The sequence below is a fragment of the Candoia aspera genome, chromosome 2, assembly GCF_035149785.1.
Source record: "Candoia aspera isolate rCanAsp1 chromosome 2, rCanAsp1.hap2, whole genome shotgun sequence".
In the NCBI taxonomy this organism is placed as follows: domain Eukaryota; kingdom Metazoa; phylum Chordata; class Lepidosauria; order Squamata; family Boidae; genus Candoia; species Candoia aspera.
In genome coordinates this window covers 22169850-22195651 of record NC_086154.1, presented here as the reverse complement: position 1 = coordinate 22195651, position 25802 = coordinate 22169850, and the positions used below count along the sequence as shown (strand labels likewise).

At 41.2% G+C, this 25802-nt stretch overlaps 1 protein-coding gene across 4 annotated transcripts in view; it reads left to right on the top strand.

The window, feature by feature from the left end:
- Window positions 1-25802, top strand: part of FHIT (fragile histidine triad diadenosine triphosphatase) — a 1201403-nt gene that overhangs the window by 910369 nt on the left and 265232 nt on the right. For all 4 annotated transcript variants that reach the window (XM_063296411.1, XM_063296410.1, XM_063296412.1 and 1 more), the window contains exon 3: window positions 25031-25176. In XM_063296411.1, the coding sequence (XP_063152481.1) occupies window positions 25031-25176 (146 nt within the window). The remainder of the gene's footprint in view (window positions 1-25030; window positions 25177-25802) is intronic.

Here is a 25802-nt window from a genome sequence, read left to right as displayed (position 1 = left end):
ACTAGTTTATTTTTCCTTGTAATTTCCACCTATTCATTCTAGTTCTGCACTCTGATGCAACAGAGAAAAGTAACTGTGTAAAAGGGAATTTTCAATAGTGGCATCACTGTTATAGGCTCACCTTGCCAGAAAGATCTACCATCCCTGGGAGGGGTTAGTCCCAGATCAAGACATTCTGTTCACCCACGTCTGTTAAATGGTTAGTGTTCTGTGTCTCTCGGTTTTAAAATCAGTGAGTTCGATGGGGTGTATGTCTGTTTTATTATTGTATTTCGTGTTGCCTTTTGAGGGAGCACTTCGATGTTTTCTATTTAAATTGATGTTTATTTACCGACTTGCCCAGGAAAATTTCTTGAGCGGGGGATGGGAGATAGTATGCAAATGCTGAGAATAAAAAAAAAAGCTGTGAATATGTGAATAAATAATTGGCAGATAAGTCTGTTCTATCTGCATGTAAAGTTCTGACACAGTTGACTCAATAAGGTTCTGACTCATGCATCCAGATGAAATGCAGATTTCAGCTTTATTGATGATGTGTATGGATTAAAGCGAAAAGCCACGACTCAAAAAGTTCCATGTAAACTACCTGATTAAAAGCACACAGGCATGTCAGAATCCCCCTTCACATTCCATCCCCCCCTTCCTTCAACAGTTCAGCATTCCAACTCTGCCCATCTCTACCTGATACGACCTTGGACCCCACCATTAGACGAAACGTAATTCTTTCTCACTCTCAGCATCTCTCCCCCTCCCATCCGGAGACTGACACGTGCTGCTGCAATGGCAGAGAGCACAATCTAGCAACTTAACAATCCTTTGATTGTGGGTTCTGACACTGCACCATAATGGGGAGGGTTGTGGGCCCAGGCTCATTCAAGGCCTTGGATGTGGTCCCTTAGTCAAATATGTCTGAGCTGATGCCAAGGCACGTGAAACCATGTGACTGCAATAAACATCCCACTGCAAAGGAAATAAATAACATGACCAGACTAGTGTGGGAGAATAATTTTGGCATTTTCAATTTCTTCCTTCTCCTTGCAAATCCTAGCGCTGAATAGGTACGCCTGAAAAATTTAATCTTTGTGACTTTCAATAAGAACTTATCTGATCTGCACTTTCTGGATTGAAATATAGCTATTCAACAGATTTCACACTTTTCTGAATGTTGTGATATAGTCTTTGGCTTAAAAAGTCATATCACACTGCATCCGAGTCCCTTTAAAATGCATGTGGTATGCCTCAAAATGTGAATTTTCAGGGAAATACATTTATTGTAAAGTTTTATGGAGATTTTCATAGAAAGAAAAGCAATGCCGAAATGGGGCAGAATTATGACTTATGAGTATGCATGTGCAAAAAGTACACCGAACAAAAATAAACTGGCCTTAATTTTGGGGTCCCCAGGGACAAAGCAAAGGATTAGTCCTGGATATTAAGTTTGCCTTCTCAGAAAGGAATAACAAGAGAAGAAATGAGGACATTAATGGTAACTTGACAGGGTACTTGTTGCTGTTAGTTTGGCCACCTCTGTATTAGATCCATGCCCCTCCCTCAAGGTTGCCTGGGGAGAGGAGGTGTGATTGGGTCCAGGCAGTGGTTAATTCTTCCTTGAAGGAGGAGGTGGTTCTGCTGGCTCTTAAGGAGGAGGTGGTCTGCCCCCTTCTCAAGGGGCCATCGTTTGATCCAACAATTTTTATCCAGTTTCCAACCTTCACTTTCCAGGGAAGGTTGTGGAAAAGGTGGTTGCACTGCAGCTTCAAAGAACTCTGGATGAAACAGATTATCTGGACCCCTTTCAGTCAAGATTCAGGTCAGGGTATGGGATGGAGACGGCATTGATTGTGCCCTTGGATGACCTCTGGTGGGAGTGGGATGCGGGTAGTGCATCCATCCCAGCTCTTCTTGACCTCTCAGCAGCTTTCAATACTATCAATCATGGTATCCTTCTGGACCAGTTCCAGAAGTTGGGGGTGGGTGGCCTGGTGCTGTGTTGGTTCTCTTCCTTCCTCTGGGACCGGTTCCAGTTGGTGTTAATAGGAGGGGAGAAGTCCAATCCATGGCCCCTATTTTGTGGAGTGCCTCAGCTCGGTTCTTTCTCCCCTCCTGTTTAACATCTACCATCTAGGCTGCTGGGTGAGGTCATCCAACATTCTGGTGTGAGGTATCAGTATGCTGATGATATCCAGCTTTATATCTCCACCCCAGGGTGCCTGAGTGATGCTGCAGATGTCCGGTCCCAGTGTCTGAAGGTTGTGGGAGCTTCAATGGGCCAAACAGGCTTTAGCTCAACCCAAGCAAGACTGAGTGGCTTTGGGTGTTTGGACCTTCCATCATTGGTCTTGGATGAGTGGCACTCCCTCAGAGAGACCCAGTGCACAATCTGGGGGTCTTCCTGGACTCACAGCTCCTGCTCAAAGAGCAGGTGGCAGCCATGGTTAGGAGGGCTTTTGCATACCTTCAGGTTGTATGCCAGTTGCACCCATTCCTGGACTGGAAAGCCCTGCTCACTGTCACTCATGCCCTTGTGACCTCACATCTGGACCACTACAATGCACTCTACATAGGGCTGCCCTTGAAGAGCATTCGGAACTGGTAATTATTATTATGCACTATTTATTCAGCGCATGTAACACCTCTACTCCGTGAGCTGCTTCCATTCCCTTTCATGGCTTGCGACCAGGTTACTTGAGAGACCATCTCTCCCCAACTGTTTCTATCTGTCTGATCTGGTCAGGCAGGATGGGCGTGCTTTGGGTCCCATCAGCTAAGGAATGCCAGTTGGTGGGGCATAGAAGATGTGCCTTTTTTGCTCTGGCACCCACCTTATGGAACATTCTCCCTCTGGAGATCAGGATGGCCTTGACCCTGCTGGCTTTTCATAAGTCCTTAAAGACCTGGCTCTGTGCCCAAGCCTGAGGCTCTGAGTGTGTGCAGCAACCCGTTTTGTGGTTAATTTAGTCATTATGACGGGTGCTTTATTCTTGGCTGCTCTGTATTTTAATGTTTGTATTATTTAATTGCTTTTCTTTTTAAAATTTTGTTCTCTGCCCAGAATTACTTGGTGAGATGGGCATCCGTACAAAGCATACAAACAAATAACTTTATTTCATGCCTAAAGACATTAAAAGACATACAATATAAGCTACGATGTCTGCAAATAAAATACAATTAAAATCAATTTGTTTCTCAGTGCAACAGCTAAAATCAATTTGTTTCTCAATATCATAAGGTAAAATCTAATTAATACAATAAACTCAATTAGATTTGAACATATGCAAATAAAAATCAACCGTTTTTCAAAATCCTCAGTGTCCAGCAGCTTCCAGAAAATAAATACAGATTACTGTAAAATAGCAACAGCCCTTCCACTAGAGTTAGAGCAACAGTCTCATCCAATACAAGGGTTCTGCTCTCAAGAGAGTTGTAAAACTAAGATACTCCATCTGCTTCTCAGAACTGGCTTCAGATGGAAATTGGAATTGGAACTTCATTTTATATCTTTAACAGGTCTACATTTTACTAACATATGAAAAAATGACTTACATTTTTATCTTTAGTGTTCTTGAATGCTGATAAGCCAGCAAGGAAGACTGTTTAAACTTTTGCAAGAGATGAATAAAATTGTTTGTGGAAAACACTGACAATATTTACATCTGTCTGCTGCATTTTGGATATTCTCTCCATTCAATTGAGTGCTCTGTGGAGGAAGGAGAGAATTACAGTATACGATCCTTGCCTTAAATGGCCCAAGGCTACCTGCTATGATCATGCAGAGTCTATGGAGAATTAATTTGAAAAAGTGTCTTTCTTGCCCCAGGCAAAGATCATTAACACATCAACTTCTTCGTGAAATCTGAAGTCTAGAAGTTCGGAGAGAACTTGCTCAAGGTGGGTATTTTATTTTAGTAAACCCCACGTGTTGGTCAGTTATAAAGCATTGGTTTTATCATGACAAGCTTAGCCATTTATTGGCATGTGGCCAGGTCATTTTGGTGACCCGAATCTGGTGGCTTAATCCAGAGGAGACTGAACAAATGACAACAGCAACGCATTCATGTGGAAGGATAAGAAACTGTTCTGCTTCAGCAGCCACTGTGAGGTCAGCTTCCTGATGACCTCACTGTGGAGCAGCACATCAGCTTTTCTCAGCAAGCAGCCCTTGATGGTCATGGGAGAACTGTTGCCCAGTAATAATTCAACAAAATAAGGAAGATAGCAGATTCTTAAAGAAAAGTGCTGGATCCAAACTGTCTCTGATGTAGAGGTGACTGGTTATGCACAGGCGAAAAATGCATCCTCAGATGTTCCAGCTGAAGTTACGTTGATGCTTCTCTTCATATTTTATTTTCCAGGTATTTCCACATTTTATTTTATTTTCTTATATGTTATTTTCTGAAGTATATTTAAACATGTGGCCGAGCAGCTTTTAGACTTGAAGGTCTACTTTTCTTTTTCCTCCTCTTACTAGAACCCTGTGGTCCATCCACTGGAATCTGACGAAAAATAGTCGCTTTGTGCAGGGGACGTAACATTTTGAAAGAGGATGTCTCTAAGAATCTATTCTGACCAGCAGTTTATTTTCAGGATAAGCTAGCAATCCTCCCTCTCCATTTCAGTTCAGCGCAGCGTTATCTTGAGGTTTGTCTACCTCTGACAACTACTTCCTGAAAATGGCCATAAATGAGAAATAATGAGTTTATAAGGTGTCAAATCTGGTATGAAATACAATATCAAACCAAGATGTCCACAGAGGAGTGCTTTTGAATAATTTACTAGCAGGTAGTAATCATTACTTCAGAAGCTGGGCAAATGTTTCAATTTCTCCAGCACTTGCGCTGATCTGTGCAGAGTGAAAGTTGATTCAACAGATTATTGCATTGGTTATTATAATCCCTTGGCACAGACATGGCAGGATAGACCGTCACTGCTTTCCATGTGCTTGTCACGGATTCCATCAGCCGCAAATTACGTTCCATTTGATTCTCACTGCAGCACCCTGTGACTTCTCATTGCAGTAGCCCACAACTGTTACATTTTAAAAAGTTATAGCCTTTTCTGAAATAAATTGTTTGGAACCAAGGATACCTGCTTTCATTTTGTTGTTTAATTTATGCTATTTATAGGAAGAAATTAAGGGCCAAGCTACAAAATGCATAGTGTTAACCATGAAGGAAGTTCCTGCACTATCAAATCATTAGGTCACACGTACCACTATAAGGAGGAGAATCGATATTGGGGTATGTCAGTTTAGTTTTTGCTCACATTGTGGCTCTAATGCAGATTATGTACATTCCCTGCCTCAAGTCCCTTTGAAAGATACAAGATGATGAAGATGAAGATGATTGCAATGCAACAAGAAGCTGGGGAACCTCACTGGGAACTCTAGTGGAAGCAAGGGTTAAAGACTCCTCCCCTGGCCATGCTAAGGTCCTGATCCAGACTGGGATATTCCATGCTGGAAGCTCATGTGATGTGATGTTGGGAAACCTGCAAATAAGATTAATTGGAGTTAATCCCAGTTTTATAACATAAAATCAAATGATGCTGAAGTCAAGCATTAAACAATCCACAATCAAACAATATCTTTATTAGGATCAATCGAAATGTCCCAAAATAGTGAGCAAGCTTTTCGGTTTTTCAGAACTTTTCATCCTGCTTCAAGCCAACATAACAGAGAGAGAAAATGTGGGATGGGGTAGTCATCCCAAGGGCAATTTTTGTCCAATCCTGCTTGATGTAACTTTGAAGAAGTAGAAGTTTAATACAAACTTGGAAACAAAGCAAAAAGAATCAAAGCGGACCTAGGGTTTGTGGAAAAAGAAAAAAGGGGAAATTTATTTATTTATGTTCTATCCCACCTTTATTATTTTTATAAATAACTCAAGGCGGGGAACATACCTAATACTCCTTCCTCCTCCTATTTTCCCCACAACAGCAACCCTGTGAGGTGAGTTGGACTGAGGGAAGCGACTGGCCCAAGGTCACCCAGCCAGCTTACATGCCTAAGGTGGGACTAGAACTCACAGCCTCCTGGTTTCTAGCCTGGTGCCTTCACCACTAGACCAAACTGGCTCTCCAAATGCCCAAGAGGGTAATGAATTGGCTTGCTTGACCTCTTCAGCAAAGCTGAACAGCAACATTTCTGTTAGCAGGGTGAGCTTCATTCCCAGCTTTTATTGCAAATTCCCCTTAGATTTCCTATTAGCAGCTCAGTTAAGGAATGCAGACAACTTCAGTTACCTTGTCCCAGATTTTTTCAGTTACTTGACAAGGGGCTTTCCTCCGCATTTAGAAACCTCAACTGTATTTAATTGGCATATCTAGAAAGGAGGTGTTTGTGTGTTGTGTGTGTGTGTGTTTTCAATCAGGCTAATTAAGTAAAGTACATAGGGGGGAAGTTTTAACTTCTCAGAAACCCATATCTGGAATCAAGGATGAAAAAACAAGATGGGATAACATCTCCCATAATCTAAAGCAGGGGTCCCCAAACTCTTCATCTTACCCATTGTAATGATTGCCCCCAGCCCAAATACTCAGACTCACAAGAGGCTGCTATATGAAATCTGATTTATTATGGAACTTAGAGCAAATACAGAGAAAGCTGAGAATGAGCAAAAGCGCGCCAAATACAAACTTAAACCCTTGGTGCAAATGTATCCCGCCTCCCTCGTAACAGCCCCGCCCGTCACAGGTGCTAGCAACCGTCAGAGCTGCTAGCCTGGGAAAGTAACCTTGAACATAGTAGATAATGCAAATACATTCCAGAGCAAAGCCAAAAGATAAATACTCCCATCCTCCCGAGAAAGATGAAACACGCATCCAGCTAATGACATGCGAAACGTTACGATGTATCAAAGACATTGAAACGGCGAACATGACACCCATCCTTTCATGAAGTTTCAGATTCTTCATCGACCCCCAAATATTTATTATATGAAAATAATTTAATAAATACTACTTTAATAGCACTGTGAATAATAATAACAACAATAACAACAGCAATATCAGCCCCTTGGGTAGCCCCATCAACGCTTGGGGTCAATACTGACCATCTTGGAGAACCCTGATCTAAAGCAATCTTCCCCAATCTGATGTATTTAGATGTGTTAGGACTTCAGTTCTGTGGTAGATTTCAGTAATGCTGCTGGTTCTCAGAAAGGAGGCAGCACAATCCAAGGAGGGGGATAAGATAAGAGGAACTATAGTCCAGGAAGCGATTGTGGGAAAACTAAGAGGTTCAGAATAGCCCTTCCTTAAAGCTTTCCTATGTTATTTCCCCTTAGGTTAGGTAGAGTAGCTTTAGTCTGGCAAGATTCTGTCTATACGGTGCGAGCAAATAAAGAACTAAAGTTTGGCTGGATTGATTCTTCATTGTCCTTGGGCTGGGCCTGACAAGTTCCCAGAATACCTTGTCCCAAAACATCTACCAGGCACCAGGCTAGTCTAAAGATAAAAGGGATATGTCCTGCTGGTGGAAGGGAAAGCAGGAATGTGAAAAAGCAGCTGGTTGCACATATCTGTAAAATAAATGTCTAATTTCTTTGGCTCAGGGGATCAGTAAATGTCAACATAATCCTCACATTTTTATGATTCACACCTCATAAAACCTGATGCTTGAGAATGCGTTGCTTACTTTGTCAGCCAGGCTTCAGGCACCATTCTGGAACAGTATCTAACTTGAGCTGCCAGAGCAAGCAACCACAGTGTAGGAATGAAATAAAAATGGTTTCTCCTCCCATTCCACTGTTACACTGGCACTGGCATCTTTAGGCTACCACTGGAGTTAGTTTCACTACGTTAGCCAAGAATTTTGCCCATTGTTTCTCATAAATTAAACAAAACCACCAAGGAATCTTACAAAATCCAAGGACAATGAATGACTCTATAATAGAGAACTGAACATACAAGGGGTTGATTTGAATACCCAAGAAAGCAAACAATTCATCAGATAAAGTCATGTACACTTGTCTGACAGGGACCTACAGCTTCTGGTGCTTTAAGAGTTGGATTGTATCCTGTGCCATGGCAAGTGCCATGCTCAGAACATAAGTGGGGACACACTACTACCACTACTACCACTACTACTACTGTGGAGTAGAAAATCACCCCTTCCAAACAGCCGCAGCTTTTTCTTTATCAGTAGAAAGCAATTATGACACAGGTTCTTTTTACAGTGTAACAGCTCTCTCTACTGATAAAAAAGTGATAAAAAAGTGACAGTAGTTTTTTAAGTAGATGGAAGAAGCAAATTACAAAAGGAAAGCCTGTGCATGCATGGTACCCTGTCTTTGGCCTGGGTCTTTTGGGTTTCTGCTTGATTTGGAGGTGGTTAAAAGGGAACTTTGATTTTATGTTATGAAACTGGGATTAACTCCAATTAACCTTATTTGCGGGTTTCCCCATCATCACATCACATGAGCTTCCAGCATGGAATATCCCAGTCTGGATCAGGACCTTAGCATGGCCAGGGGAGGAGTCTTTAACCCTTACTTCCACTAGAGTTCCCATTGAGGTTCCACAGCTTCTTATTGCATTGCAATCATCTTCATCTTCATCTTCATCATCTCATATCCTTCAAAGGGACTTGAGGGGGGAATATACATAATCTGCATGGGAACCACAGTGTAAGCAAAGACTAAATCAACATATCCGAATATCAATATTTGTCCTTTAAGCACATACAGTATATTTGGCCCTTTAATCTGTCCTAAACCTAACCCAAAACAACAAAATGGGGAAGCACACAGTCTTGGAGACTCAGGAGGGCACAGATGGATGCTGGTGGAGCCATCCCTGATATGTGATCAGTGAATGCTTGTGTGCAATGTGCAAATCTTTCCCTTTTCTCTCATGAACATATTCATTTTTAAAAGACCAGCAAACCATGATCTGAAGAGTTTGTAGGGGTGTGCAGATTGACAGTGATCTGACTCAACATGATACTTTGCCTGTGAAGAAGCTCCGTTGTTGATCAGATTTGATCAAAGTGGTATGGTGGTCATGTTAACCCACATAGTGTCCTGCTGCTCCATATCAATAAGTTGCTTTGTGGTGGTGCTTCAATCAAAGCTTCATCAAAACAAAGTGACCCTCCAAATCTCTACACAGTCTAGGTTGTTTTTATGCCAAGACTGAGGGGATAGCTAGATTGTTTTTGTTACAGGGGATGAAGACTGATGGAACAAACAAAATTAGACTAAGCTAACTGAATCTCACCATAGGTCTGGACTAATGAAAGACATTAAAAATAACTTCTTATTATTGGAAGGAGTTATTTTGAAACCTTGATTCCCCCATCCCATTTTCTCCCTAAGATGAAGAAATGGATGAAAGGACACTATTTATTTTCCCTTGTCATAGATGTTTAGGGTAAAAATGAAGCATTTAAAGGGGGCTCCAAATACACAGTTTACTTTTGACTGCTAGTTGTACAATACTGTATATTTTGATTTTTTTCTCATGGGGCTCTAAGAATTTAATGTATTGATTCAGTAGCTGTGCCTTGGATAGCTTAATTGCATTATGAGTATGGTAAAAAGTAAGGCACTCACATCTCTTGCACAGAATAGGAATCACTTCTATGATATTTGTTAATACAGATAGCCAGGATGTGCTGTGGTTTTGATTTCTTGACTTGACTTTGAGGCCTAAATCCATGCTTAGTCTACCTGTCTATAAACACACTGGAATTCTAGAGTCAAGTTACTTGACAGATACTCAACAGGCAACATACAGTATCTGAACTCCCTTGTAAAAAGTATGCCCCTTGATCACTTGCCTGGATTTTCAATAAATTGCCATCTACTACCTCTGAGTTGCTATCATTTTAATACCAAAGGTCATATTGTTTAGGGGATTAGCTGCTGAGGTCCATATGCCAATGGTGGGTTGAAGCCAGGTTAGAAATGATCACTTGCAAAGAGCTTTTGAAATAAGGCTAAGAATTGTCTGTAGCTACAGGGCTGTAGGTTGTCCATCCAGCTCTTCTAATCACCTTTCTTTCCTAATTTTTATCGCTATCTTGTTGATCTCATTGATTCCTGATTTTCCTCATTTGTCTATAGATTCCAATTTTAGGCATGCCCCTTCACACCAGGTATATTTTTATGAGAATGATTTGGCCATCATGACCATTCTCATCTGATCTGGTGTGGTTATGGGGCTGGTGACATTAATCAATACGCTGTGCAAAAGTGGTAAAATAAAGTCTTTCTGGTGGAGGTTTAAAGCTTCAACTTTATCAGTGAAGCACGCACAGATCTCTGTTGGAGATTCATACTGATTTCCTTTTGTTCTGCTGGAACAGTTAATTCTCACTCTCCCTGTTTACATCCTGCTTTTTGTATTCATGTAAACATGTGCAAAGCTGCTGTATTAAGACTGTTGATGTTAGGATAATTTGATTAATCTTAATGAATTTTCCCCATTAGAAATACCAAGAAGAAGCAAGGGACACTAGGAGTCAAAACAAAGCAAGGAATGTTCTTTGAGTTTGATAAGAAACTGCCATCTTAGATTATTCAAAGAAAACAAATAATTTCCACCAGCCCCCCGTGAGTTCATCCTCTTGGCCTCTGTTTATATTTTGAAGATGAACATGTTTTGCAATTTTGCTTGGAATAAAACAAGACACAGTTTATTTATTTCTTGCCTAGGAGTCATAGTATTCTTGTTTTATTGGCCTGCAAAAATTGATTTCTTAAAAGATACCCTTTTTTCCTTCCTGAGAAAGTTGGCTAGGACTTGCACATAGATTTTCTATCCAGAGCATGTGTTTCTGAAGGGACTGTAAGCAAGGAACACTGTGAATTCAAAGTGACCTGTCACTCCCTGAGCTTGATAGTCCTCTCTACCCATTCACAACTAGGAATTTTTGACCACACAAAGATTTTTGGTATGGCTGTTATAACAGTATCTTTTACTCCATGATGGAGTTCTGGAGAAAGATCCAGGAAGGAACTCCTTGTAGAGGAGAGCCAAAATTAGACTGGAGAAGGTTCAGACCTAAGTGCTCCACTCCAAGAAAATTAAAATCTGTTCCCAGTTGTTGTGATCTATCTCATCATCTGGACTTTGCCTAAGTCTGTTGCACACACTTAATTTAGATAATATATTTTGACATAAAGCACATTTAAATTGATTATTTTATGAGGTATTTATATACAAATTGAGTATTTTATGAGTATTTATATACAGAAGACCTGTATAGGAAAGATAACAATATTGGGGATAGCTTTGACGGTGTGGTCAGTGAGCTAGAGCCAGACATCCTGAAGAGTGAGGTTGAATGGGCCTTAAGAAGCATTGCTAATAACAAGGCAGCAGGAGACGACGGCATCCCAGCTGAACTGTTCAAAATCTTGCAAGATGATGCTGTCAAGGTAATGCATGCTATATGCCAGCAAATTTGGAAAACACAAGAATGGCCATCAGACTGGAAAAAATCAACTTATATCCCCATACCAAAAAAGGGAAACACTAAAGAATGTTCAAACTATTGAACAGTGGCACTCATTTCACATGCCAGTAAGGTAATGCTCAAGATCCTGCAAGGTAGACTTCAGCAGTTCATGGAGCGAGAATTGCCAGATGTACAAGCTGGGTTTAGAAAAGGCAGAGGAACTAGAGACCAAATTGCCAATATCCGCTGGATAATGGAAAAAGCCAGGGAGTTTCAGAAAAACATCTATTTCTGTTTTATTGACTATTCTAAAGCCTTTCACTGTGTGGACCATAACAAATTGTGTGTCATGTTCGCCGTTTCAATGTCTTTGATGCATCGTAACGTTTCGCATGTCATTAATTGGATGCGTGTTTTCATCTCTATGGGGAGGATGGGAACACTTATCTTTTGGCTTCGCTTTGGAATGTATTTGTATTATCTACTGCACTCAAGGTTACTTTCCCAGGCTAGCAACTCTGACGATTGCTAGCACCTGTGCCGGGCGGGGCTGTTACGAGGGAGGCGGGATACGTTTGCACCAAGGGTTTAAGTTTGTATTTGGCGCGCTTTTGCTCATTCTCAGCTTTCTCTGTATTTGTCTTTAAGTCCCTAATAAATCAGATTTCATTCAGCAGCCCCTTGTGAGTCTGAGTATTTGGGCTAGGGCAATCATTACATTGTGGCAAGTTCTTAGTGGTATGGGGATACCAAGTCATCTTGTCTGCCTCCTGAAGAATCTGTACAACGACCAAGTAGCAACAGTAAGAACAGACCACAGAACAACGGACTGGTTTAAGATTGGGAAAGGAGCACGGCAGGGCGGTATACTCTCATCCTACCTATTCAACTTGTATGCAGAACACATCATGCAACAAGCTGGGCTTGAGGAATCCAAGGCTGGAGTTAAAATCTCTGGAAGAAACATTAACAATCTCAGATATGCAGATGATACCACTTTGATGGCTGAAAGTGAAGAAGAACTGAGGAGCCTTATGATGAAGGTGAAAGAAGAAAGTGCAAAAGCTGGTTTTCAGCTAAACCTCAAAAAGACCAAGATTATGGCAACCAGGTTGATTGATAACTGGCAAATAGAGGGAGAAAATGTAGAAGCAGTGAAAGACTTTGTATTTCTGGGTGCGAAGATTACTGCAGATGCTGACTGCAGTCAGGAAATCAGAAGATGCTTAATCCTTGGGAGAAGAGCAATGACCAATCTCGATAAAATAGTTAAGAGCAGAGACATCACACTGACAACAAAGGTCCGCATAGTTAAAGCAATGGTGTTCCCCGTAGTAACATATGGCTGCAAAAGCTGGACCATCAGGAAGGCTGAGAGAAGGAAGATAGATGCTTTTGAACTGTGGTGTTGGAGGAAAATTCTGAGAGTGCCTTGGACTGCAAGAAGATCAAACCAGTCCATCCTTCAGGAAATCAAGCCAGACTGCTCACTTGAGGGAATGATATTAAAGGCAAAACTGAAATACTTTGGCCACATAATGAGAAGACAGGACACCCTGGAGAAGATGCTGATGCTAGGGAGAGTGGAAGGCAAAAGGAAGAGGGGCCGACCAAGGGCAAGATGGGTGGGTGATATTCTAGAGGTGACGGACCCATCCCTGGGGGAGCTGGGGATGTTGACGACCGACAGGAAGCTGTGGCGTGGGCTGGTCCATGAAGTCACGAAGAGTCGGAAGAGACTAAATGAATAAACAACAATTTTATGAGGAAAGAAAGAGTCAAAACACATTTAAATACAGATTGTCACACAGACTTCTTTTTAAAAAATGCAGATTAGGCTGAGAGGAGGCCAGAATAGTAAATGAATAAATAATATGAAGAGATAAAATGGGGAAATATCTACTTATTCCCCTGCAGATATCTGCTCTGCTCAGCAGTATCTTCCATATGTCTTCATAGAAAAGGGTTGAAAGTCAACCACTCAGCCAGCCTTGTAACAGGTTGTGCCACTACTCTATGTGTGAAATGAAATATAAATCCAGCCAGTCAAACACAATAAAAGGCTATGAGGCCTAAAGGATGCACATAGCCTTAATCTCCATCAAGATAGGTCTCTTGCTGGGAATCATTCTATAATACATGGTATACATTCAACCAAAAGAGATTATCACAGGCTGAAATGCAAATTAGCAAATGTTCTCTTTAAGATAATACAAGACATACAATGACTGGCCTGGCCTACAGGCTTATTAACATATAATCATTAACAATTTAGAGTCAAAATCAGTGGAAACATTCCCAATGGGATTAATAGGCAACATCTTAGTGCCATCTAGTCCAAAGTTTGAGATAAAAAGTGTCTTACCAGTAACACAATTTTAGCAAATAACACAGGAATAAATTAAAGATCAAAGTTCCAGGCAAGCAAGCACCACTTAAGGTCAAAACATCATCATGAACATCTTATAAAACTTGTTCCTATGACTGACTAGGCTTGGATAGAGTCCTTGATACTGGAAGCTCCTAACTTCACCAAGTACTGCCCAGGCTGAACAGGTCTACTTGGAGGAGCCAGGCAACTTGGGAGTACCATCCTAATCTTGAGTAGACCTGCCCTCCCAAGCTGCCTATCCACATAACCTGAAACCTCTCTGCTGCAATGTCAGCAAGGCTTTTATGGGCTAGATAGTTCATACTTCAGATCAGGATCAGAATCCACAAACATGTGATCAGTAGGAGTGGGGCATAGTTCTTTCCTGCTTCTAGTTCTTGGACCTGGCTTCTCAGAGTCAAGTTAGGTTGGTAACTTCTGCTTCTGCTCCCTTTTCTCCCTTAATGAAGATTCATATGTCAGGGACAGGACAGTCATGAAAGAGCATATATCTCTGAGAAAGGTAGAAGATGGAAATGGAACAATATGGAATGTGAGCTGTAGGATAATTTGCAATCATAGCAGGAATGGACAATCCACAGGTTGCATAAAAGCCCCCAAGCCCCCAAAACTATCCCATTGAAATTTGGAAGCACAACACAAGACAACTTCCAACTCATAATAATCAAAATAGTTAAGATTATTTTAAGTCTTGGAATTGTAATGTTCTTTCACTGATTCTTGTATGGTTGTTCATAGATGAGGTATATATCACAATAAATACGTTAAGTAAAAATAAATAATTTTTAATTTTTCACAGCCCCCTGGGCACAGTTGGGTGGGATTTCAGTGGCACCTACACTTAAAGAGGGAGGGCAGACATGAGCCAGAAGCCTTGCTAAGCTGTTGAGGCCCAGGCAACTGCCCAAGAATATTGAATGTTACTGCTGCTAAGTGCTTTTAGTGATGACTGAGCTGCACAGAAAGTTGGAGGTCTGAACTGCTGACTTTAACATCGCTGGTGAGGTCAAGTGGGGCCAGAGCAACATCCCTGTAAATGTAGAGTCCTTCCTTATTCTGAAAATGACAACACAATGCCATGGCAATTTGTGGAGAGAAGTGTGAAATTCATTCCGGCAGAGAGGGACTAACACAGTAGATTTGAAAGAGTGTCAGGGAGCAGAAAGAGACAGACCAACTAGACCAATAGGTCAGCTATTTTGCCCTATCCACTTCCCAGGATTTAGACCCATCTAGTGATTCGCCTCACTCAAAAGCAGTGACTAGGCTGGTCCCTATAAAATAACTTGCTTTCTGTGTCATTGGTGTGTTTGAGGTTTTAGTTGTGTCTCCCACCCTTTCTTTGGTATGTACTTTGTATTTAAAGCAACTACCATCTTGACCTCTTTCCATTGAAGAAAAAAGGCAAAGAAATATGCATTACACCATTCATTTATTTATTTGATTTATGACTGAAGTTGCACCCTTCTTTGCTGTTTTTCTTTTTCCTAATACTCCAGGCAGCTTACAACAGTTGAAGAACACATAGGTATAAAACAAAAGATTATTAAACCAAGCTGAAAACCAGCTATTGACAATAAAGAGCTTGGTGAAAGAGATGTGTATTTTCCATCTTTCTAAATACTGGGGAGTGAGAACCAAACAGATCTCCTTGGGGAGTGTATTTCACAGTCTGGAGGCCATGATATTTAATGTATGTAGCAGGGGAGGGTTGCGCTAATAACTGTACACAAACCACAGTTGTATAGGATTAAAGTTCCTGCTAATATTGAAGACTCTATACATGCCACACACATACCCCTTATCTGTAGATATGCATGTTCTGTGTATAACATCTTTGGCCGTGGGCCCTGATTTTTACAAATGGGTGAAAACACATTAAGTACAACCCAAAAGGGCAAAGGCGCATGCTGCTATTGTACTTGCAAGAAATAACCCCACCAAAAACTTTTGTCTAAAAAACCACAACATTAATTAATAGGAACAGTGTAAATGTATGCTGTCAGCACTTAGCAACAGCATGCATTTTCTCAAGGACTGTTCTAAAATGAAGACTAAGAGCCAGACTACACGTTACATAAAGTACACAGTGAGCAGATTCATATCTGAGATAGGTTTGTTTAATAACTTAGCATGTTGGCTGAACCAGCTACATCTGGTTTAGTCTTATGTGATGGCTTTTACAAGGAGTGAAGTCAGTTAGTGTATAGCTATGATTTTTTAAAAAACTTAATTCTGGGGTCCCAGTCTGGAGCAGGAGTACCGTGGATATCTCTTTCTTACTGCAAATCTGACAATAATCTGAAGGACCAGTTAGGTTTCAAAACTGCAACTTTCTACTAGTATAAAAGAAACCCTGCCCCCTGCCCCCACCCCATTCTCATTAATAAATCAGGGGCAATACTTCTCAAAATTATGGTAGGGAAGGGAAGAAATGGATCTGCCTCTGCTCGCTGTAGTTCTAATCTGAATCCCTCCCCTCTCAGTCCTGCTTCCTGTTAATTAAAAACATTGCTAAAGTTACATGCTCTGTACTCCCAAAAACATTTAGTTTGATATTAAGAAGTTTGTATCCAGATGCACATATGCTACTTTGAGTTCTAATGGCTGGGATAGTTACGTAAACAAATAAAATACCTACAAAATGTAATGGTTGTCATTGGCATTTCTTAAATAGCATGGATTAAAAGAAAGGTCTCTTAAGAGCATTTCTTGCATCTTTTACATATATTAATAATGGTCATAAATATAGGTATGTGGCCTGCAATAAGAAAAGGGAGATGGGATTTCTAACCTCGCAAAATGGTATATTGTCAAAAGACAATATCATCAATAGGTCCCCAGTGGCTCAGTAGAAGCACCTGAGTATCTCTAAAACTCTGAGAAGAGTTTGCATTCAGAGCATAGTTCTTCACCTGGGCTAGTAAAGGGTTTGGGCAAAATAACTTGGATAGAAATGTCAAAAAATGTATGAGGAAACCATTTTGAAAGGAAGAGCGGTTTGTAGCAGAAGGTTTCCCCAGGCAATCCATGGTATTTGCATAATGAGAACCTTCTAAAAATCAACTGTGCAAACGTGTTTCAGGGTTGGCCTGTATCAGACTTCACAGCTGGGCTAAAGAGAAATTCACTCCATGCCCTGAGCCCTTAATGTAGCTTTCAGCTAAATTTGGCAAAAGATTCCCAGGCCCAGTTTGGCAAATTTAGGATCCTTACTGCAGACAAGAACAAAGCCTTAACAGGAAAGGTGATTGCCCTTCGGAGCAAAGAGGCCAGAGCTTTTATATAGGTGTGTCCCAGTGTTTAAACTCTAAGTTTCTTCACCCCACATTTCTAAGTTAACAGATACTTGGCTCTTTCCTTGGCGGTGTTGGGAAGCTAACGTAACCTTGCTGCAGAATGTGGTAATATCTTACTGATTTATTTGATTTCTCTGCCACCCAATAAATGCCTGTAAGTCTCTTGATACATCAAAGAATAGAGCGCTTGAAAAATTAACAAACACACTTGTAGGTAACCATCCCCTTTGTCCATGGTCAGGAAAAATAAGTTGTGCAATGGACATGTTCAACCTACTCCTGTAAGGGCTAAGAGTCCTGAGGAACCTGGGCTCACACAGCCCCTACCCAGATTTCTCAGTCCTATTCTTGGGAGGCAGCACTAGCAAACTTATAGTACTGCTATGTCTCTATGTTTATGTTTGTTTCCCTTCAATAAGTCTAACAATCATAGGGCTATGTGTAATGCTAAGTGGGAAAGACCTTGGGAGACAGGACAAAGAGATGCTGCCAAGGGAATGATCAGATAAGAGAGACCAGAGCCCGCAGCTGGATGGTGGGCGGGGCAAGAAGCTCAGAAAGGGCTCTCCCTAGTTTCTCAGGCTGTAAAGGGATGGTGGGAGAATTGTACTTTCAGACTTGCAAGATCTATGTCAGCCTTCCCAGGTAGACTAGATAGGAAACACAACCAGATAAGCTAATTCTTGTTGTTGTTGTTTATTCGTTTAGTCGCTTCCGACTCTATGTGACTTCATGGACCAGCCCACGCCAGAGCTTCCTGTCGGTCATCAACACCCCCAGCTCCCCCAGGGACGAGTCCGTCACCTCTAGAATATCATCCATCCCCTTGCCCTTGGTCGGCCCCTCTTCCTTTCGCCCTCCACACTCCCTAGCATCAGCATCTTCTCCAGGGTGTCCTGTCTTCTAATTATGTGGCCAAAGTATTTCAGTCTTGCCTTTAATATAATTCCCTCAAGTGAGCAGTCTGGCTTTATTTCCTGGAGGATGGACTGGTTTGATCTTCTGGCAGTCCAAGGCACTCTCAGAATTTTCTTCCAACACCACAGTTCAAAAGCATCGATCTTCCTTCGCTCAGCCTTCCTTATGGTCCAGCTCTCGCAGCCATATGTTACTAGGGGGAACACCATTGCTTTAACTATGCGGACCTTTGTTGTCAGTGTGATGTCTCTGCTCTTAACTATTTTATCGAGATTTGTCATTGCTCTTCTCCCAAGGATTAAGCGTCTTCTGATTTCCTGACTGCAGTAATCTTCGCACCTAGGAATACAAAGTCTTTCACTGCTTCTACATTTTCTCCCTCTATTTGCCAGTTATCAATCAAGCTGGTTGCCATAATCTTGGTTTTTTTGAGGTTTAGCTGCAAACCAGCTTTTGCACTTTCTTCTTTCACCTTCATCATAAGGCTCCTCAGTTCCTCTTCGCTTTCAGCCATCAAAGTGGAATCATCTGCATATCTGAGATGGTTAATGTGACTTCCAGCGATTTTAACTCCAGCCTTGGATTCCTCAAGCCCAGCATGTCGCATGATGTGTTCTGCATACAAGTTGATTAGGTAGGGTGAGAGTATACAGCCCTGCCGTACTCCTTTCCCAATCTTAAACCAGTCCGTTGTTCCGTGGTCTGTTCTTACTGTTGCTTTTTGGTCGTTATACAGATTCTTCAGGAGGCATACAAGATGACTTGGTATCCCCATACCACTAAGAACTTGCCACAATTTGTGATGGTCCACACAATCAAAGGCTTTAGAATAGTCAATAAAACAGAAATAGATGCTTTTCTGAAACTCCCTGGCTTTTTCCATTATTCAGTGGATATTGGCAATTTGGTCCCTAGTTCCTCTGCCTTTTCTAAACCCAGCTTGTACATCTGGCAATTCTCGCTCCATGAACTGCTGAAGTCTACCTTGCAGGATCTTGAGCATTACCTTACTGGCATGTGAAATGAGTGCCACTGTTCAATAGTTTGAACATTCTTTAGTGTTTCCCTTTTTTGGTATGGGGATATAAGTTGATTTTTTCCAGTCTGATGGCCATTCTTGTGTTTTCCAAATTTGCTGGCATATAGCATGCATTACCTTGACAGCATCATCTTGCAAGATTTTGAACAGTTCAGCTGGGATGCCATCGTCTCCTGCTGCCTTGTTATTAGCAATGCTTCTTAAGGCCCATTCAACCTCACTCTTCAGGATGTCTGGCTCTAGCTCACTGACCACACCGTCAAAGCTATCCCCGATATTGTTATCCTTCCTATACAGGTCTTCTGTATATTCTTGCCACCTTTTCTTGATCTCTTCTTCTTCTGTTAGGTCCTTGCCATCTTTGTTTTTGATCATACCCATTTTGGCCTGGAATTTACCTCCAATGTTTCTAATTTTCTGGAAGAGGTCTCTTGTCCTTCTTATTCTATTGTCTTCTTCCACTTCCGTGCATTGCTTGTTTAAAAATAATTCCTTATCTCTTCTGGCTAACCTCTGGAATTTTGCATTTAATTGGGCATATCTCCCCCTATCATTGTTGCCTTTTGCGTTCCTTCTTTCTTGGGCTACTTCTAGTGTCTCAGCAGACAGCCATTTTGCCTTCTTGGTTTTCTCTTTCTTTGGGATGTATTTTGTTGCCGCCTCCTGAACAATGTTGTGAACTTCTGTCCAGAGTTCTTCCGGGACCCTATCTACTAAGTCCAGTCCCTTAAATCGATTCTTCACCTCCACTGCATATTCCTTAGGAATATTAATGAGCTCATATCTAGCTGATCTGTGGGTCTTCCCTAATCTCTTTAGTCTGATCCTAAATTGTGCAAGAAGAAGTTCGTGATCGGAACTACAGTCAGCTCCAGGTCTTGTTTTTACCGACTGTATAGATGTCCGCCACCTTTGGCTGCAAAGGATGTAGTCAATCTGATTTCGGTGTTGTCCATCTGGTGAAGTCCATGTATAAAGCCGTCTCTTAGGTTGTTGGAAGAGAGTGTTTGTGATGCAGAGTGAGTTGTCTTGGCAAAATTCTATCAGCCTCATTTTGTTCTCCCAGGCCATACTTACCTGTAATTCCAGGTGTCATTTGACTGCCCACCTTAGCATTCCAGTCTCCCGTGATGAAAGTAACATCTCTTTTAGGCGTGTTGTCCAGTAGGTGTTGCAGATCCTCATAGAACTGCTCTACCTCAGCTTCTTCAGCATCTGTGGTTGGGGCGTATATTTGGATCACTGTGATGTTAGATGGCTTGCCCTGAATTCAAACAGATCATTCTATCATTTTTTGGATTGTCTCCAAGCACTGCTTTAGCCACTTTACAATAATTATGAAGGCTACTCCATTTCTTCTGTGGTCCTCTTGTCCACAGTAGTAGATCTCGTGGTCATTTGATGTGAAGTGGCCCATTCCAGTCCATTTCAGTTCACTGACCCCCAAAATGTCTATCTTTAATCCTGACATCTCACCAATAACCACATCCAATTTGCCCTGGCTCATAGATCTTACATTCCAGGTTCCAATGGTGTGTTGATCCTTAGAACATCGGATTCGCCGTTCATTACCAGCACTGTCGGCCGCTAGCCGTCCTTTCCGCTTTGAGCTAGCTGCGTCATCACGTCTGGGGCTAGTTGAACTCATCCTCTGTTCCTCCCCAGTAGCATTTTGACCATCTTCCAACCTGGGGGTCTCATTTTCCGATGGTATACCGACATATCTCTGGTTGTACTGATCCATTTAGTTTTCACTGCAAGAATACTGGGATGGGTTGCCATTAGGGATCACATTTAGTCTGACCTCTCTGTCATGACCTTCCCGTCTTGGGTGGCCCTTCACGGTTTAGCTCATGGCATCATTGAGGTGCTTAAGCTCCAGCACCACGACAAGGTAACAATCCTTTGCTGAAGAAGCTAATTCTACTTTATTGTAAAGCCACATTAACAGAATCTTGCAAGTCTGAAAGTACAATTCTCCCACTGTCTCCTTTACAGCCTGAGAAACTAGGAAGGGCCCTTTCTGAGCCTCTTGCCCTGCCCACCATCCAGCTGCAAGCTATGCTCTCTCTTATCTGACCATTCCCTTGGCAGTGTCTCTTTGTCCCATCTCCCAAGGTCTTTCCCACTTACCATTACACTATGTTTGGGGGTGCTGGTTTCATACTATAGTTTCCCTTAATTAAAAGAAAACCAAAATTATCTTAGAAATGGAAAGGTGGGATACACATTGAAACTAATAGAAACTTATTAAACATGCACAGAGAAAGATAACAATGTGGATCTGGCAATATGGACATCAGCAGGGAAGGCAAAGAAGAGAACGTGACACCTTATGCCTCACAACAGCATTGCTCAAAGGACATATATTTGCACAATAATGTCACGATGCACGTGATGTATACCAGAATTAATTTACATTTAAGGAAAAAGGTTTGGGTTTTTTAGTTGCCAACCCAATATTGATGCCATCTCGCTTCAACTGTCTGAGATATAAAATTCTGCTATGTGATAGCCCCCAAAATACACTTTACAATTTGAATATCAAAGAAATGGGAGACTATGATATTCAATTAGACCCATTTTCTGTCTGTAATACCTGCATTTTATGTTGGACAGATGAGGTATCAGGTGTATATAAAGAGTACAATGGAGCATTTCAGTAATGATTATAGACAAAGCTAAAGATGGGGTCAACTCCTCTTGACCCCTCTTTTTTATTGCTTAAAATAAGCCCTGTTTTTCCAGTGTTTTTCACTGCAGTTTCAGAAATCTTTAACAATGTTATTTGTCTGATCAAATTTAACAAGGATCCCGAGGCCTGGCCATTTTAAATTGGGTTAAAACCTAGTCACCCTGAAGCCTGACCATTACAGCTCAGAAGAAAGGGCAGACCATGCACGAGAAGAAGTAATGCAGTTGCCTTTTTTAAAAAAACCAAAAACCCCTTATTTTTGAGAAGTCTCTCTTGCTTTTCTCATGCCCTTATAACCCTGAGAATGTGAGGGAAACCTACAGAAAGTACTGAAGAAATAATGAAGCTTTAAAAATGGGAGGAAATGGCACCAATCAGTTTTGCTAGACTTTGACATCCTAGAGATATTGCCTGGATTCCTAAGGATGGCAGTGAAATCAGAGCCGGAATTAATTAATACTTGACTGGAAATTAATTATCTCCTGGCTTTTGTCCTTCCTCCCTTTTCCAGTGCAGTTCTTGTTTCAGCCCATACATAAAATCAAAATACATTTTGGCATTTGCATTTTGAGAGGAAAATATATTTCAGAATGCATACTGTTTAATGATATAGTACTTTACAGTATATCCATTTCAGTGTGACTTTGGTGCCAAAGAAAAGGGGGAGGGGGCACAGGAAAGGAATACAGTGGACCCATGAAAAAGTTATTGGCTCACAAAAGAAACAAGAGACCTTTCAGTTGTATTCTTCTTTTCTTTGAGCAACTCTGAAAGCAATGTGACATTTGAAATGGGTAATTCCATTAATTCCAGTCCTAGCTGAGATGTTAATGCTCTGGAGCAGTGTTTCTCAACCTCAGCAACTGTAAGACGTGTGGACTCCAACTCCCAGAATTCCCTGGCCAGCATGGAATTCTGGGAATTGGAGTCCACACATCTTAAAGTTGCTGAGGTTGAGAAACACTGCTCTGGAGTATTAATTCCAAAGTAAGATCTGAAGCAACCAGGACAGAACTCTATAAGACATTTAAAAGAAAAGAAAAAAGAAAAGTGAACATTAGGCAGTGTTTTGCTAGAGGTTAAATGAAAAGATATTCTCCATGTGTAAATGGTTCACTGACCCATAATAATAAAGCAGTGCTTCAGAAGAAGGGTAATTGTCTACTTAAATTTCCAGCACCCAGAGGTAAATGCTTCCCATCTTTTCTTTTGAAAAATGAACTTGGATGAAACCAGTGTGTCTCTACCTTTTGTGTGTGTGTGTATTGACACAAATTTCCCTTTTTTTAAGGAGCAAAATTAATTAGTTTTCTTATTTCTTTCTTCCTGGTGTGGAAACCAAGGCTCACTGCAACTTCCCGTTTTCCCTTTGGGCTCTTGGTTCAGCCAGTAGCATCACTTATGAAGGCATTTTCTACAGCCTCCTGGAAAGACTAGCAAATAAATGAGTGGCACTTTATTAAGCCCTGCAGCTCTTTCTCCTCCCGGCAGAAGAATAAGCAACAGAATCAAAAAGGGAGTCCCAGCAGAAAATAGATGTACGGTTTCCTAATACCACTTTGATTGAACTCATCTCCATCTGTATGTCCCAGATACTTTATGAAGCAGCTGCGCCCTTGCTGTGCTGAAGTAAGTCCCATTGTGTTAATTTGCTTTTACGAAACGGACAATATGTGCAAAATCGCAATCTTAATATGGGTTAGTTTTACCTTATTTTCCTATACGTACCAATGGGTATGAGTTCAAGAGGAGCTGAAAATAGGGGTTGGGCTGGAAAGAGATTCCAGTGCATTCAGTATGACTTACTTTGGAGGAGATGTGGAAATCTTATACATGCTTTCCTAGGATAACTCCCAAGGAACTCAAGTCAATATATATTTCACAGTAGCAAGTAGATGCTTAAGACAGCAAATATTTCTGAAATATTTCCTTCCTTCCTTCCTTCCTTCCTTCCTTCCTTCCTTCCTTCCTTCCTTCCTTCCTTCCTTCCTTCCTTTTCAGTATTCTGCCTGAGGTATCATAGCCAGTATTCTGCGTTCCAGGAATTTAAATGATTAAGTTCCAGATAATTCTGGACAGAGCGCGTGCCGGGGACCCTAGGATTTGATGGAGTTGCTTGTACGCCGTACTCTGAGTACTCTGTTCATTGATTATGCCAACCAAATTACTGATCACAATCCAAAATAAAGCTGAACATGCTTAGATCAATGTAAATCTCAGTTCTGGCTGTGGAAGAGATGTGGTGCACAAAGGGTTGGCCAGCTTTCAACACTGCAAGTATTTGGCTCTGAATGCCAACTTACTCAGCTTAGAATAGTAAATTCTAATTAAGGTCAGCTTTATATATTTATATCATATTTCCTCAGGTATTCCCCCCCCCCCAGTGAAAGCTTGTGCATGTGTGTTCAACTGCACTTCAGTATATGTGTGTGTGTGAGTGTATGTGTGTGTCTTTCTTTCAGGGCTCAAACAGATACTGCATTTCAGAAAGAACTGTGCAAATAATCTAAAAAGCTGTTTTTTCCCCCAACTCATTTACACTGTGATCCTTTATATAGTTAACTAGATAAAAATCTCATTGTCACTTTTTTGTGAGATGGGTGGCCATATAAATTTGAGAGAGAGAGAGAGAGAGAGAGAGAGAGAGGGAGAATGAAATAAGTAAGTAAATAAGTAAGTCTTCTGAGATGTGCATACAATTACATTGGCAACACCTTTTATGCAATTTGAAAACTGTAAAATGGAATTCTTGCCCAAAACATTAGACAGCTAGTGCATATATAGTGCATATATCTTCTTTCCCTAATTTCTGGATGTTCTTTTCCTTCTAACTTGAAAATAAATATTGTGAACATGGGAATCTTTTTGCTCAAAAGAAGGAGGAAGATTATTCAGATACAAAGCCAAACATTTTAAAATGTATGATCCTTCCTTCCTTCCTTCCTTCCTTCCTTCCTTCCTTCCTTCCCTCCTTCCTTCCCTCCTTCCTTCCTTCCTCCTTCCTTCCTTCCTTCCTCCTTCCTTCCTTCCTTCCTTCCTCCTTCCTTCCTTCCTTCCTTCCTTCCTCCCTTCCTCCCTCCCTCCCTCCCTCCCTCCCTCCCTCCCTTCCTTCCTTCCTTCCTTCCTTCCTTCCTTCCTTCCTTCCTTCCTTTTCATATTCTTTTCATACTCCAAATTCTGTTGAAGAACAGGCTCTCTTCTGCATATTTCTGTGGAACTGAGTAGCTAGTATCTTCATAAGGGATTGCTACAATTCAAAGTTGTACCTTAACTTTGTATAAATCAGATGTTCTTATTTGCCCACTCCGCCCTGTGGAACGTTTCCGTGACTTGCATCCTGAAGAAGTGGCTGATTTATTTCGCACAACACAAGCAGTTGGTAATATAGTGGAGCAACACTTTGGAGGAACTTCACTCACCATTTCAGTTCAGGTTGGTATTCGTACTGTGGTGAGAATCAGTACTGTGATTTGATTACAGTATAAAATCTGTTACCTTGCCCTATAAGCAAATTATAACTAACTGCACAAAAGCTTCTAAAAGATAGTTTTGAAGGTTTATAATACCAAAAATAGTACTTAGGGTATCTACCTGCAATTTCCTGTGTGAAAGGGGGTACGTCAATATTATAGCTAGCTTAAGTTTTTTGTTTTTGTTCTTTTCTTTTTAAAAAAAACCCCTCAGTAACTAATTTAATGTCCTCTGGGACAATTCTGTAAATGCACTGAGATGGAGAATAATGCATGCTGTGAACAGTTTTACTACAGTTGCAGAAATAGCTTTCAAGAATTAGAAATCATACCGCAGCACCATACTGCAGCATTCACACAGGATTCAGGACTTAGCTTGGGTCACCAAGGCTGAGCAACTTGCAGCCCCCAAACTTCTTTTCTGTGCCCCCTGAAGACAGCTTTGAAGATGTTATTCCATTTTGGTATACCAAAATAAGCAAGGAGCTCAAGGAAATTTAGTTGCTATAATTCACTGCAGACATCTCTTAATTTGGGAGACAGAAAGGAACAGCTGGAAGGTTGTTGATGTTGGTGTTGGTGAGTTTC